Raw genomic sequence first — 15,636 nt, 5'->3', positions numbered from 1 at the left:
GTAGAGTGTTCTTTGGGGTAGAGGTGGTCCAGAGGCTTATGTAGAAAGGCAGTGTGAGGTTGTTTAGAGTGCAGGGATCCAGGCCATGAGGAAAGAACACATCTACTATCCTGTTGTGCTTTACAAGACGAAGGGACGAATGTGTCCCTCTGCTGTTAAGTTGCTGAACTGGTTACGGCCGCCTGCTGCCAGGATGCTCGACTCACCACTATCCATCACCCTTCTCGCCATGTCGGATCATTGTAGATATCCAGCTTTAGACAAACAAGGCTTTAAAAAAACTAATACAGTTTAGTGCTTTATTACTTTAGTCATAAAACCGAGGCCCGGGATCGTGTGTAAATATGAAAGCAGGGAAGTTCAGCATCTTCTGACCGAGATCCACAGAGCAGCAACACAGTTCTCAACCCCTGACACAAACAGAGAAAGTAGAAAGAAATCCAAGTGCTTTATACAAATAAAACATTGGCGATATTGCATTATTAATGTAGCTGGAACACAGAGTCTAAGTTCTGGATTCGGTGAAATCTAACTCCTACAGACTAAACTATAAAATAAAATGCAGCGTTTCTCTATGACAGTTTGATTCTTGGCATTTTTACAGATCATGTAGATAAAACTCTGACCCTTTAGAAGTTGTTCAAAAACACAGCAGGTCTTTACGCAGCTGTGGCCTGGCTGAGTCTCCTGTGCTGGTGCAGCAGCAGCAGCATTACTGTGTCTGAGATCTCTCTGTACCTGATCCCATACAGGTAAGGAGCAAATACCCTGGGCAGCAACATAAAAACACACATATTGACTGTGGAGACCCACACGCGAACATCCTGAGGTATGTCTTTCCTGTCTATTAGAACGAGCTCTATGGTAAAAAGGAAGCCGGGGGTAAAGTAGAGCAGGAGCAGAACCCCGTGGGCCAGCAGGGTGACCCTGGCCCTGGAGAAGCGGTTATGCCAGATTCCCTGTGTCCTCGTTATCATGTAGAGGCGAATGTAGCAGTAAGAAATGAGCAGTGAACACATGAGTGCAGCTACGAAGAAGTAGATGTAGATCCCAGTCATGTTCCTGGCTTGAATGAATCCAAGGGAGATGAGGACCAGACACACGGGTAGCTTTTCATGGAAGTTCCCACTCGCTACCTGCGTCTTGATCATCACTGTGAAAGGGTATATGGCTGCTAACACCCACACCCCCACCAGTATGCAGTAGGTACGGGAAGGTGGAATAATGTCACGGTAACGGAGAGGCCAGCGAACAGCAGCATAGGTGTCGACCACCATGAGAGTGACCGTGTAAATGGCACAGCAGTAGCTGGTGACAGTGAGAGTTGTGACCAGCTCACAACCCAACCATTGCATCGGTGCTCTCAAGGCGTTACAAATCAACGTGGCCAAGTTGAGGAGGACCAAAAACAGGTCGGCCACCAGGATGTTGGCCAGTAGCAGGTAACGCGTCTCCTGGCGGAGGGCACGGGATAGGAAAATGCTTACCAGGAGAACAGGGCTGGCCAGCAAGGTGGCAAGAGTGATGACTATTGTGGGGATCAAAAACAAATCCAGGTGCCATTTCTCCAGGACCTCCACCCACTCCTGCGTGATGTTTGAAATTGGTATCGGTGATGTCATTGTACCTGTGAGTTACGGAGGAAGTGCAGATGGCGACACAGGGGTGTTTTATGATCACAGTCCCTACTTTCTCCAGCCAAGTCCTGTGAAAGAAAAACACCACAAATCAATGTCCACAGCGCACTACATTTAATACAGGTGGGATACACCTCCACTCTAATCCACCCAGCGAATCTGAACTGGATGAGCAGGTAAGAAACTGTATAAATCAACTGTAACTACATGCAAATATGGTTCGAGTCTATATTTATGCATTTGCGTCAAAGCTGCAACTTGCAAATTTTCACACAAGCAGCAAAGAGCAAATGTGATCTCTACATGAATAATATCTCTGTGTGTGTTTGATACAGTGATAACCTTGTTGGGCTGCAGGCTGGAAAAACAAAAACAAACAAAAAAAACAGTAATGTCTAACACTTTAATGCTCCAGCTTTTTAAACATGCCATTTTTATTTTACAGTCCAGTCTAATTGTTTTAGTCTACTTAACAATTAAAATGAGCGGCCAGAAGCTTGTTGGCAGAATTCGAATATGAACGAATATTCAACAATGGACCCTGAACATCAACTTCTCTTCATGTACAATCTCACAAATCAGGTGCAACATCATGATTTCACTCAGCAAAAAATAAATAACTAAGCTGAACACCACAACCGTGATAACCACGTTCCCAACCAAAATTTGTATACACTAAACAAAAAGAGCAAAACAAAACCCAGAAATGACTACATAAACATAGTTATTGACAAATTATCGATTGAACAAAAGGTGAGTGATCTTACCTGAGGCTCAAAAATGGAAAAAACTGCCTGTGGCGTGCATCCGTTAATGCTCAAATAAATAAAACGGTGCTCTGCAGCACTCATCTCACTGGACGGCTCTTTCTGAATGTACCCTTTGTTGACTCAGAGAGATAGTATAGGGGCTGCAGAGAGCTACAAACACTCAGCTGTCACGTAGTAACGAGGTGGAGCTCCCCACACCGTAGCTTTTATAGCGTTTTCTGCCCAGTAAATCGGATTGGTTTTCAAGAATTTATTTGACTTTATTCGAAAACTCACTTAAAGGGATTGGCAGTCATCTCCTGTTTTCAATAGGACTCACAAGTCAAGCTTCTGAAATTCATTTAATTTATGCCATCAATGAAGGAAAGTCAAAAATATTAGTGACACATTTTTCCTCACCCAAAGTTAGACCTGACCCACAGTCTCACACCAACGTCCTCACGTCTTACATGATGAAACCACTAACATAAACCCCAGCAAAAGGCTCTCACTGTGTTCCTATGGGTGGTTTAGATAATAATCTAGGGAACTTCCCTAAAAAGCAAAAAACAAAGACTGGTTCAACAAGCAGTCACTTCTTTCTCCTTTTCCCATATCCACTTTTTGCTTCTCTATCATCGTCATCATCGTCATCGTCGTCATCCTCATCGTCACTATCAGGTTCGGTCCTGCCCTGCTGCAGCTCCCCTTCCTGCCACTCCCTGGCTGCCAGTCTTTTAAACACGTCGTACTCCTCCGCTGATGTCTGGGCGACGTGCGCAAGGAAGGTGTCCTGATCAACATTAAGGACGCTGTCCAGATTGGGGTTGATGATCGTCGTCTGTCCTTTCTTGTCCGGGGTTTCATAGAGGCCCCGTCGCTCCAAGAAAGTGTGTCGACAGCGGATCTCATCCAGACTGTAACGAAACAGTCGGCACTTCACCATCTCCGCCTGTTTGACACCCATTCTGAAGTAGACGTACTGTGGAGAGAGGAGGTAAAATGTGCCGGTCAACACAGTTAGTACACAGTTTGACAACAGCTTTAAGTGGACAACATATAAAAGTGTGGACACAGGAGATACTCCTATTCCGAAACTCTGAGCTGATCTTAAGGACGGTATGCTTTCATATGGGAAAGTGCAATGCGGATGCACACTGTCCCACTCTGCACTGTACAAAGAGACCTGCAGAAGTGCTCACAGGATTATAAAATGCAGATCTGAAAAATAAATAATAACATTCAGTCTATTATTACTGGAATGGAGCTACTGAGCCCACTGTGCTCATCATCTTTGATAACTTATTCAAAACATCTAGGAATTCACATTTGCATCTTTTATGTAATAATATGGTAACCGTTGTTTGTTACACATTTGAATACACAGAACCCAAGTATAAGGTCTGTTTGGACAGGTCTGTTTGACAATCCAAACCAAAACCTAACAAAAAGCAGCAAACGCAATTCACTTGCTCACCTGAAACTTGTACTCCAGCTGATCCAAGTTCTCCAGCACCACTGCTGGACAATCTCTGATGATGTCTGTGACCTGCTGGGAAGTAAACAGGCACTTCTCTTTGAGAAACATCACCACATTTTTTACTCTTTTCGAAGGCACAGTCAGGATCCTGGGGTAATGGGCCACCACCCTCTGAAGACTGCCTACGGAGAAATAGAGTAAAATGCGGGTTTCATATATTTTCAGTAATTTTATGCCTGATCTAATGTAGAAATAAACTGCGCAAAGGCAACACCTTACCTTCAACTAAGCCTATTTTCCGCAGGTTGCTTATGCGCTGCTGCAGCTGTGCCTCTTTGATGGTGTAAAGTTCAGGACATTTCTCCAGGCACTTCTTCACACTCGACGGGTTGAGACCCAAGACAAACAGAGCTGTGAGGGTTGGTAGGATGTGTTTGGCAGAATCTCCTTTTCTGACATTGGCCAGAGACTCGTATATCTGCTCTGCCTGACTCTCTGTGAAGCCCATATCAATGAAAGAGCGCAGGGACAGCTCAGTGACCGGGATCCCACTCGGAGGATTCAAGTCTTGACTGTGCTGCGTTGCCTGGTTGGTGAAGGAACAATACCATCTGGACTGGGGGTAGTATCTCCCAAACTGACGCGGACACAGTGTAGATATGGTGGCATTTCTCACAGCCAACCGTAGTACCTGTGGAAAAATACACGCCTTTAAAACCCTCACAGACAGCAGCGGTAGAGGGGGCAGAAAATATGCTAACAAACTCCACCGTTATCATTAGCTCAAGTTAGCAGACGTGAAGGTTATAAATGTCAGTCTTTTCTTTTCTTTCCTTTTTTTTTTTTTACTGATGGGTCCATTCAGTTAAAAGTGTTGCACCTCTAATTATTTCTACTTCGAGGAAAAAGATACTAAATCGTAATAGTTTGTATTTATACTTCACCTGATTCACAGCAACACGGGTCCCCATGCTTCTCCGTTATCGAAATATTTCCGTCTTCCAACTTAAAGAGTACAAAGGTTCCGCTACGTGTGTATGTATATCAAAGACTGTAGAAAACAGTTTTTTCTACAGTCTTTGGTATATATTCGGCTAGTCAAATATGATGGTGTGATCATGATTTAGAAATCTTATAAGACAGACATTTTCTTAATTAAATTGCCTGTGTCGTGCCAAAAAGTGATTCTCGATGGGGTTTTTTAAGCGTCTAATATCTTTGTTTCTATCTGTTTATAGACCGCAGTCATTAGGGTTTATATATAAAATAAAGAAATTACTTGTTTTATCCTTATGGCTCTGCGTGACTGTACTAATAAATTCAGTGCTTTTTGGAAACATGTTTTTAAACTCAATGACACCTTCAAACGTCACTTTACCAGGATCTAATTGCAGCTTGTGCATTGTGCCTCAAAGTTGCTTGACACAATTCGTGATTGACATATTTGACAGATTGTATTTCAACAATCATAGAGTCAACAGTCTAAATAGAGACTTTCGGGCACTTTTTGGCAGTGCTTTCCTGCCCTGAGTAACGATATAGTGCTCAATTCATGTTATCAACGTCATGAGTTAATCATTTTTAATTCCAAAACATGTTTTCAGATGAGAATCAGCATGGTGAATGCAATCAGGATACATAAAAAAGTAGTCTGGGCTTTTTAAATGGTTCAGTGTTATTATAAGGACTTTTCAGGAAGTCCTATCTTCACTTCACAGTGAAAATAAATCTTCAACTTTATTGGGATAGCTGACAGTCTGTAGCTAGTGTAAGGTACTCATGATGAAATATTTGCAGTACCACCCTCCTCTCTACTTTGAAATAACGTGAAAGTCTGTGAAGGAAGTGGCAGCCTGTAAATAACAGCAGCTGTTAATCTGGCAGCTTTAACACCAGCTGGGAACCTAATAAATGTGTCCCCAACAAGTACTGCAGTCATTTAGTGTTTTGGATATAAATTTAAGTAGCAGTTACCTGACTGAAGAGAACATGCTTGTGGCAATACATTTATTGATGTATAAAAATAAATAGATAAATATCAGATATTCTTACACTTTTAATTAAAATATACAAGAATAAAACTATGAATATAAATTGCCCATTATTTAAAAAAAAAAAAGAAAAAAAAAAAAAAAAAAAAAGCCGGATCAAGAGTTTCTTTAACTTTAATGAGTTTGTGTGATTTCTCTGAGGTAACAGCTTATAGTTGTGTGTTTTTGTAGTAAAGCTGGGTGATACTTTAAACTGTCACAATTTTTTTTTTTGCTGCTTTAATTTTTCCTCAAACTGCAAAAAGATAAATAAAACATTACATCCTGAACACAGAAACAAGCACAGTGTGACCGACCCATGATTAAGTCAGAAGTCTGTTTGTCTCATATTTAGTCCCGACAGCAGCGTCCCATCACTGAGGCACACTTCATTTTTCTTCAACATTTATATCTTTGTTCAGTGACTCCAGATAAAAAAAAAGTTGATTTGACAGTTCGCATGAAGGCTTCACTTTGTATAAGCAGAGTCTTTAATCCTCAACGAGGTACTTATGCAGCTCCGATTTCAGGGCTGCGATCTCCAACCTCTCGTCCTCATCTTCCTCCTCGTCATCCTCAGGCAGAGTGTCATCCCCACCGCCTGAAAATGAGCTCTGCCCGATGTACGCCTTAGGACTGGATTCTTGATGCTGCGGTAAACCTGATAAAAAGATCAGAGGCCCCAGTACATTAAAACATAGCTAATGATTGTCAACGAGGTTCTCAAACTGTGGTGCAGGTGGAAAAGGAAAAATATGAAGTTAAACTAAGTTGAATTTGTATTACATTTCAAGGGGAAAAAAAATATCAAAGTGGCCTGATGCTTATGCACTTATTTTATTGTTGCAGAGTGATGAGTATTAAGAGGTGTACGGGATAAACTGTTTCCACCTCCTGAGGTGTGGAATATCAGAAAAAGTCTGACATCTACTAGTCCAACAGTACCATTTAAGAGTACTCACAGCAGCTCAGATTTTCAGGAACCACCTCTGCCCAGGTGTACTCTGATAGAGAAATGGGCTGACTGATCCAGGACTGCAGCAGCAGCTGGTCTAAGTCCATTCTGTGAGTTGGGTTAGGGTCAAGCAGCCCGTGTAATACATCATCCAGCTCTGAGAGAATACACAGAAAAACTTCAGAATCTGACTGGACAAAATTGTCTCTATAAACTCAAAGGATCATATTTTGTGAAATCACAACCAGCTGCTGTGTACCTGGAGAGAGATGATACGGGGGATTTAGTTTGGCATCCAGGATCTCACCCACGTCACAGAAGGGATTCTCGCTGAAAAGCAACGTATAGAGCAAAACCCCCAGAGACCACATCTCCAGCTCTGGACCCTCATAGCTACAAAAAGAAGCCCACTTATGAGAGAAGCCTACAATTATTAGCAAGTTAATTCAGTGCTGATGGCATATTCTCAAAATTGTATACTCTAGAGCTCAATTCATGAGTTCAATGGGTCATAAATGTAATCTAGGACTGTAAAAATAACTCTTAACTAGACTCTGCATTCAGATTCAATAATTTAAGTGACTTCTTTAAACAGAAGGATGCTATTTAATAAAATACATTAAAAAAAAAAAAGAGGAAAAAGAATTAACAGATAGTGTATACTCACGGATTTCCCTGTAGCACCTCTGGGGAGCAGTACTCAAGGGTGCCACAGAAATGATAAAAGAGCTTCCCAGGAGTCATTATAGCAGCAGAGCCGAAGTCTATCAGTCGAATGTGAAAACATGTGTCAATTATGATGTTCTCATCTTTTATGTCCCTGTGAAGGATGTTCTTGGTCCTCAGATAGAAGACAGCTGCCACAATCTGCGAAGAGACAGACGCTGCATTTTAACAAAGAACAAATCAATACTTCATGTCACATTTATGAGCCCACTCGCCAGACACGGTTGTATTTTTCTGGCTGTGCGTGTACCTGTCTGAATATGTAGCTGGCAAGGGGCTCATCGAGCCTCGGCTGCATGTCTATAAACTCAAAAAGGTCCAAACCATCTCCGTGTTTCTCCATCACCATCTGAAAGTAACTCCCATTCTCAAACACCTCCAGCACCTAGTGACACCAACACAGGTGTATGATGTGAAGCAACACAGTTCACGATTAAAACACATTATTTTGGAAACTTTTGCGACAGGGTCATGTGATGCAAACCGCACGGCGACCTTAACGATGTTATGGTGCGTCACTCGGGTCAGTATGGCGATCTCCTGGCTCACTCGCCCTAACATTGGGTCGTCTACCCAGCAGTCGCTCACTATTCTGGCCTTGCTGATGAACTTCACAATCACCTGTAGGTTTTTAAAGTAGGTCATAAAGTCATCTTCTGCAAAAAACAAAACAAAAAAAACTACATATACAAACAACAACCCCCCCCCCCACCAAATATTTTTCTTACTTCTTGCCCATCGCAGCGCCTTTCTGCCTTCCAGACAAATCCAAAGGCTCCTTTACCAACAGCTTTGATCGGCTTGTACTCTTCTTCAAACTGTCCATCACAGGCTTTAGACTGCTCGAGGTCCATGGTGGAGCGCAATGCTTCCCCCTGACTGGCCTCACCAATCCTCTTCATGAAGAAACGAGTAAATGATCACCAAGTTACAAACACAACCGCCTCTAATGAAGTTTACATTAAAATATAAATAAGATAAAATCCATGCTTTATTGACCTAGACTTAAGATCATTACAGCCACTGACCTCTCCTAGACTGCCTGCTGTTTGGTCGTGCAGTGATTGATCCGTTTGTGACATCGCCCCCTGCTGGCTGAGTCTGCACATCCACATGCAGAAAATGGAGCTTCCGTCTGGGAGGTTTGTCCCGCACACATCACACAGCACATCTGCACACAAGCAGAGAAAAATACTTGTTGCTTTGCATTTGATTTTTAGGAGGAATCTAAAGTACAGTAAACAGTTTAACACCAACCTATTCTTGTGCCGTCTCTGTGGTATCCACTTCCTTCAAATTGCCCCTCCACTATACATGTGGTTTCTGAGGACTGGTTGTGTCCATACACCTTCTGTTTCTTGGGAGTAGATGTGGCAGGCATATCTGCTAGTGACTGAATCTCAGTATTCACTTGTTCACAGCCCTCTTGGCCCTTTCCTTGATGAATTGCAGAGACAGCTTCCCAGTGAACCTGCTCATCCTTATGCTTTTCAAGTTTTTCAGGTGATTTGTTTCTGGCCTCCACAGCAGCAACGTCCCCAGGCTCACTGGGCTCCGCTTCCTGGTCAGACAGCACCATGCATGGGGAGGGAGTCCGCAGGAGCTCAGCTGTATCGCATGATGCCACAGAGTGTGGGGCGTCATTGTTGCCTCCTCCACCACTGAGCAGCTCTACATTACCGCCCAGGTCTAGCTCCGCTAGGGCCCGGCTAACTAGATCACCATTGCTGTTTAGGTCCAGAAAGATACTGGCTGAGTCCACTGCTTGGGCTGGATCAGAACCACCGTGTTCACAGAAGCCAGAAGAAGACCTAGGAAATTAAATTAGAAAAACCAAAACATTGTTACATGAATACATGAAAAATATATTCATAAAGGAAGGAAACGTCTAAAGCTGAAATAAGGAAAGAAATGAATAAAAGTTTGACAGTGGAATCAAATACTGTATTAAAAACACAGAGAAACACATCCAGGTGTTAGTATAGCAAATGATATGTGAAATGAATGTTTCCAGTTTTCTTTGAAGTCTAACTAAACAAAAAGGAAGCATACTCAATTGAAAAGGCTTATACAATTGAAAAAGGTGCCGACCCACTAAAGACGCCAAAAATATGAATGAGACAGCATTTCTAAGCTACAGGCTGAAACTCGTCTGTTTCTTCCTGCCATTGTGCAATATTTTAAAGTATGATATACGTAACTGCGAGTGCTGACATTCTCATTAGCATCTTTAGATTCTTTGAAGTTTCAACCAGGCACGTCAGAGGCTTTCAGGGCCTCATCTTACCCACATAACTGAAAAATATCTCTCCTCACCGGCTCTCCATTGAGATTACTTCAAAGCTAGATTCCTCAAGCACAGAGGCAGATGAACGGTGATCTTTTCCTACATCAGGAGGTTTGTCGTTAATCTTATCAACAGCATGTTCATTCCCAGCAGGACAGTCTACAGAACAAGAAAAACATTCATTGTACATTGTATTTATAGCGGAGCTCCATTTATGTAAAGAAAACATCAGCAGAGCTACGTCACACCTGGGATATTCTCAGGGGCGGGTTCATCTTTTTTCTGAACTTCACTGCCCGGCTGCTGTTCTCTCTTTTGGTGCGATGGTTCAGTGGGAACAGAGCGGCAGGCGTCGTCATCTGGAAGTTCCACCCAGGTAAATGTCTTGAGGAGTGCCTGAGTAGTATCCACACTGTCTATCTGACTACAGCATGGTGCTACCTGAGCTGCTTCTTCCATCAGCTCTGCAGTGTTATTGGCCCTGAGGAAAGACGGGCTGTTTCAATCCAATTCTTTTCTTTCCATGCCAACACAAGAAAGCTACAGGCAAACTCCAGTGGCAAAATATTTACTGAAAACGTATCTGAAGTCTCTCCTAGGAAATCAAAAATGTATACGCAAAACTGCAATCTATGCTGTGGATGTCTTGTTTTTTGGGGTTGGTGCAAGTGTAAAACACAAAGCACTTCACCTTACAAGCACTGGTAATAGCATATACAAGAACGAATGCCTTAACTCCCAGCTAATTTGTCTCTGCAGTTACATTTTTAGTGAGTGAATAAGTCTTTGCCTGTTTATTTCCCCCACAGGCTGAAGATTTAGGACTTATGCAAGTTTCTATCTGCATGCTGTAAATTGTAAATGCTTAGCTTAAATAAAAGCTCAGTACTGAAATACATATTTTGTATAAAAGGTTGGTAAACAATAATATTCAGTTGGAACAACTTAACGATGCATTACTATTTCTTCAAATTCTAAATAAGAGGCACTATATTAGAAATCTCTACTTTTTTTTAATTTATTTTTTAAATACCAGGCATGCTGTGACATTATTTGTCCAACAGATGGCAAACGAGAGGCCTTTTAACACACTTAACCCACACTGAGATATTCCAGCATCACAATCATTCATGAATCATCATGACTGTGAAATTTGGGGAAAACATTCCAGTCACAAAAGCTTTACGAGTCCAATTCAGATACAAGTTTTAGGGGGGAAAACAATAACAGCAGAAAGGACAGAAACGATGAGCAGTCACAGCTGATCTAACTGGGGAAAATGTAATTAGTGTTTCAGTGTCTATTGAGTAGTTGGAGACACAGTGAGACCATCAGGCTTGACCAGTGAGTTGGAGTGCTTCCAGATTTACTGCAAAGCACATTAAATATACATGCAGCCTGCGGCTTTAAGGCACCTGATTGTCGCAACAGCAGCTTTTGTCTGTCCAGCATTTCAGAGTACACAAACCCACTCTGTTTAAAGTCTACAGTGAATTTGAATATCTGCTGGCATAAAACCTCCTGTCAGAATTAATCACCATCATATCCAAGGCTACTAAAAGCCTCGGATATGACTTACCAGATAAAATCATTGATACACATTAAAATCACGGAGCCTGTGAGCTGGACGATTTTAATGTGCCCGCGTACTTACGTAACCACACGTGTTGAGGTGACTGCAGGAGGGGAGAGGGCAGACAGAGCGCTGCCCTGTTTATCCAGCATCATGCTGGTGCCAGTGAAGATCCTGCCTCTCCCTGCTGAAGTCCTTTCCAGAGCTGCTCGGTGCACCATGGCCATGTCTCCTGCCACTAGTGAGGATGGGTCTAAAATTGAAATAAGAAACTATTAAGTGATGCACAGTGCAAACAAATAATACTGCATGACAGGTAAAAATAAGTACCTTACATATTCCAACACTCACCATATTTTCCTGATATCCTGGATGCTGCAGGACTTTTAGAGGCCTTTGCATGAGAATCAGAGAAGGATCTGGTCTTTCTGTCCGAGTCCGACATCCACCCATAGAAACCGGGCATCAGGAAAGTGATGTTCTATAGATAACAAAACAGCAATATCTATGAGGATTGGATGGTCCTCAGTCCAAACATCCACGTTCAGTGGTTACATTGGCTGACCTTCCCCAGCAGCTCGTCCTTGCTGTAGCCAAACAGACTGAGGGCCAGGTGGCTGTGGATGCTGATGATAGAACCATCAGTGTGGAGCAGAAGGAGACCGCTGACAGGAGCAAACACCCAAACTGTTCCAGAGTATTCTAGGGCTGGGCTGACAGTGCTGTCCACATTGACGTCTGTGAAAGTCCAAGCATACGTTCAAAGTGCACAATTAGTTAAAGAAAGCATAAGTGATATATAAAAGCAGATGACATGGGGTGGGGGGGTATTAGTGAATTTATTGCCTTAAAACACAAACATCAGACTTGAGGATACTAAACAACAGGTGTTCACTATAGTGGACACAGACACGGCATGAAAAAGGCCACTAACATTAAAGCTGCCTGAAAGCTGTCAATGCAAGCACCACATCTGATCTGTAAGGGCCATATTAGTACATTTCCAACTTTAAATTGTCCAGGAAAAGCCCCAAAATGTAAAACCTACACCTCTATTGGACTGCAAGAAGTTTAAATGTTAATTGGAGTGTACAGCACAACACAGTGTGTGGGTGCATAACCCACACACCCACTGGGTGCACAACAGTGAGTGTGTTTTTAATCTATTGGTCATAGCTTTGTCCTACAATTTAAGCCAACTACCTGATGAGGATGACATTTCAAGGCTGTCATTGAGGTATATGTAGCCAGTCCCATTAAGCTGGTGTTGGGGTTTCCCACACTGCACCGCCCCTTGAAGTTTAACACACAGCGGGACTGCTGCACCTTCTCTGCTTCTACCACACACTCGCTGAACCCTCAGCATCTGAAAGCAGATAGAAAAAAAATTGTACTACAGAAATATTTAAAAAGGGATATAATTTTCTTCTTATCCATTCTGCCAAAATGTCAGAGCAGCACATTGATAAAAAGGGTCTCGGAAGCAGAGGTTAAAATTCCGAGTTTTCCTTAGCTGAGCAGAACAGTTCAAAAGTGTGCTTACTTTGGGCAGTGCATGACTGCGGAGGGGGATTTGTAAAGAGGGGATTAGCTCCTTCACAAAAACTCCTTTTAACTCCTCGGGATGATGGTATCCATGGAGATGGGCAAATGCCAAATCACAGGTTAGGATTCTGCCCTGAAAGTGACAAATGTACACGTCTATGGCTAGGCATTACTTTACATTTGTAAAAGAATGCTAAATATGGGTGTACTTACATCTCTTGAGAAGGACAAAAAGGAAGACATCCTTTCTACATTTTCCATCACGAGAAGGAGGTGCTCTTCATTCTGTGATTGTCTGTAGGTGTACACAGACACTGGCATTTCTCCAGATAAAGTCAGGGCATCCACCTGCCAAAACACAAACAAACAAAGAAAAAAAAAAAAAAAACCCAAAACAAATGAAATGAATAAATCTATGGTGTAGATTAAAGAAATCTGACTCAATGGCTCATGCTGTTTTAAGTAATTTCATACCACTTTTCCAGACGCTGCTACAACAGTCCCATCGACTAGTGGAAAATCCTCTTCCAGTGCTTCTTCCAGGACCTGACTGGTTTTCTTTAAGAGGGAGGGCAGCTTTTTTCCAATGAGCTCTTCAGTTGCGCACTCAAACAGCTTGCAGGCTTGTTCATTTGCTGACAAAACCTGAAATTAAAATAAATAAATAATTAATAAAGTAAGCAATTCATACAGTTGAAATGCTGGTTATCCTGTGCTGCAAAGCAACCTCCCTCCACATTAAGTCAACAACACAGTACCTTTTTAGTTTTATGGTTGACAGTTAGAATGACTTTGTTTGGGTTGAAGGCAGAGGGATACCCCGGCAGGCCAAAGTCACCAGACATTAGCTGACTGAAGAGCATCTCCTCTCTCTCTGACATAGTAGACAAGTGTGGCAAGGAACCAGCTTGAGAAGATGGAAGCAAACTACACATCTGGCGGTTTTTTGTGGCCACAGAAGATCCAATGTCAAAATGATCACCTGTAGGAAAAAGTGGTGTTATAAGCTGATTTAAATACAATTTATTCCCCTTAGTTTAAGAACACAAGCCAATCAAAACCGTCAGTGATGGGGGTGGGGGCGTCATATCAAAACTGACTTGAGATGAATTTATTAGCGCAGCATTTCTGTTGGTTGTAATCAACACTGCTGAAATTTACCTGTCAGGGAAGCCGGATCATAACGACGCTGAAAGGCTAAAAGCCTCTCCTTGTACAGAGGTCTGCGAGTACACGGGTAAGACCTGTTCAGGTCAAAGTCATCTTCCAGGTGACCAGACGAGAAGTCGGGAACCACACAAATAGTTTGTCCTTTAACAACGACGCTTCCCGAAGCCGCAAAACGATTCTCAGTTGACAGCGACATTGTTGCCGTTTTGTAGCTCGCGTTGAGAATAGCTGACTCAAGTATAAATGACAGAGAATTAGTGGTTGTAGCAATTACAGCTTAATATCATAGGCTAACTTTGCAGTTTATGCAACAGGACATGATTTATTGATAATATCTATGCTGCTCAGATACTGCAGCATTCAAGACTCACCTCAGCTCGTTTCCTAGTTGTTAGGCACGGCTGTTTGAGTTAATGCCAGTTGACAAGGTAACGTTACCTGCACTGCGCACTGTGGCTAACTAGCCATTTGCTAACTTGCTACTGCAAGTTAGCAATGAAATTGTTAGCGCTGCTAACAATTTCACTGCTGCACGGTCAGTTCTGATTTGTGTTAAATTACCGACGTTTTAGGCTATACCCGGAGTCGACGTCAGCATCTAAGCAAGTCAGCCTCGGTTAAAAGTACATTTTATTAACGTGATATTATTTCGCTCAATGCAACAATGTCTTTTGTAAACCGCGGGCTTCAAGCGTCAGTGGAGTAGATGATTTCAGGACGTCTTCTGGAGCCAATCAAACGTCCAGCTACGAACCAGGAAAAGTTCATTGGATAATTAACCCGGAACAGCCCGCCTTTGTTACCATGGCAGCACAGTCACGCAAAAATAATTACTGCTGCATTCAAGTGGAGTGTGATTAACCGAAATAAAGGGCTTCACGTAAACGGTCTCTCTCTCTCTCACACACACATACATATACACATATAGATATCTCTCTCTCTCTCTCTCTATGTATATATATATAGAAAGAAGGACTCATCCAGGCTGGAAAAACTGATCAGGAAGGCTAGCTCTGTGGTCGGCATGAAGCTGGACACTCTGGTGACAGTGGTAGAGAAAAGCACACTAAAGAAACTGCTGGACATTATGGACAATGCTGGGCATCCTCTGCACACGGCCATAAACAACCAGAAGAGTCTGTTCAGTGACAGGTTGCTTCTCCCAAAGACAAGAACCAACAGACTTAAAAACTCCTTCGTCCCACACGCCATCAGACTGTTTAACTCCTCTCTGGAGGGGAGAGGGAGGGGAGACAGGAGGACAAAGGAGGGGGGAACAACTAAGCTGTAGTGCCTCTTCACTTCACTGTGCAATTACCTTTTGTGCAATACTTTTTGTTAATAATCAACGGTGCAATAGACTCCGTACTTGAAATGTGCAATTCACTTGTATTTTTATTTTTATTTTATTCCTATTTATTCTATTTATCCCCTTTGTATAATTTATCTATATATGTCTTTGTATTTATATATATATAATATTC

General features: G+C 42.4%; 3 protein-coding genes across 6 annotated transcripts; all 3 read right to left on the bottom strand.

Moving 5' to 3' along the window:
* Positions 1 to 264: 264 nt before the first annotated feature.
* Positions 265 to 2,542, bottom strand: LOC147308499 (putative G protein-coupled receptor 148). Its single transcript, XM_086271165.1, has 2 exons — positions 2,405 to 2,542; positions 265 to 1,705 (listed from the first exon to the last, which is right to left on the bottom strand). Exon 2 carries the CDS (start codon positions 1,620 to 1,622, stop codon positions 660 to 662), a length of 963 nt encoding a protein of 320 aa, XP_086127291.1. The 5' UTR covers positions 1,623 to 1,705; positions 2,405 to 2,542; the 3' UTR covers positions 265 to 659.
* On the bottom strand, positions 2,027 to 4,923 carry mterf4 (mitochondrial transcription termination factor 4). Its single transcript, XM_086271164.1, has 4 exons — positions 4,811 to 4,923; positions 4,146 to 4,557; positions 3,864 to 4,048; positions 2,027 to 3,368 (listed from the first exon to the last, which is right to left on the bottom strand). Exons 1-4 carry the CDS (start codon positions 4,835 to 4,837, stop codon positions 2,979 to 2,981), a joined length of 1,014 nt encoding a protein of 337 aa, XP_086127290.1. The 5' UTR covers positions 4,838 to 4,923; the 3' UTR covers positions 2,027 to 2,978.
* A 581-nt stretch (positions 4,924 to 5,504) lies between these two features.
* Positions 5,505 to 15,017, bottom strand: pask (PAS domain containing serine/threonine kinase). Of its 4 annotated transcripts, none has more exons than XM_086272509.1 (21): positions 14,524 to 15,017; positions 14,144 to 14,384; positions 13,741 to 13,964; positions 13,457 to 13,627; positions 13,196 to 13,330; positions 12,981 to 13,115; positions 12,641 to 12,803; positions 12,003 to 12,175; positions 11,789 to 11,918; positions 11,519 to 11,690; positions 10,113 to 10,345; positions 9,894 to 10,023; positions 8,835 to 9,388; positions 8,606 to 8,748; positions 8,306 to 8,473; positions 8,073 to 8,198; positions 7,828 to 7,962; positions 7,519 to 7,718; positions 7,111 to 7,244; positions 6,859 to 7,008; positions 5,505 to 6,557 (listed from the first exon to the last, which is right to left on the bottom strand). In XM_086272509.1, the coding sequence occupies exons 2-21, from the start codon at positions 14,346 to 14,348 to the stop codon at positions 6,388 to 6,390; spliced, it is 3,651 nt and encodes a 1,216-aa protein (XP_086128635.1). In that variant the 5' UTR covers positions 14,349 to 14,384; positions 14,524 to 15,017; the 3' UTR covers positions 5,505 to 6,387. The 4 variants fall into 4 exon arrangements, with proteins under 4 accessions (XP_086128635.1, XP_086128634.1, XP_086128633.1 ...); XM_086272508.1 differs by having other exon boundaries at positions 14,144 to 14,380; XM_086272507.1 differs by having other exon boundaries at positions 14,144 to 15,017.
* Positions 15,018 to 15,636: the final 619 nt, after the last annotated feature.

This window comes from Aulonocara sp. 'chitande type north' Nkhata Bay, linkage group LG18 (genome assembly GCF_057382095.1).
Source record: "Aulonocara sp. 'chitande type north' Nkhata Bay isolate Kocher_YH1m ecotype deep benthic linkage group LG18, A_spYH_male_GT1.1, whole genome shotgun sequence".
Lineage (NCBI taxonomy): Eukaryota > Metazoa > Chordata > Actinopteri > Cichliformes > Cichlidae > Aulonocara > Aulonocara sp. 'chitande type north' Nkhata Bay.
The sequence above is the reverse complement of the archived record's forward strand: the minus strand, read 5'-3'. Positions and strand labels throughout refer to the sequence as shown.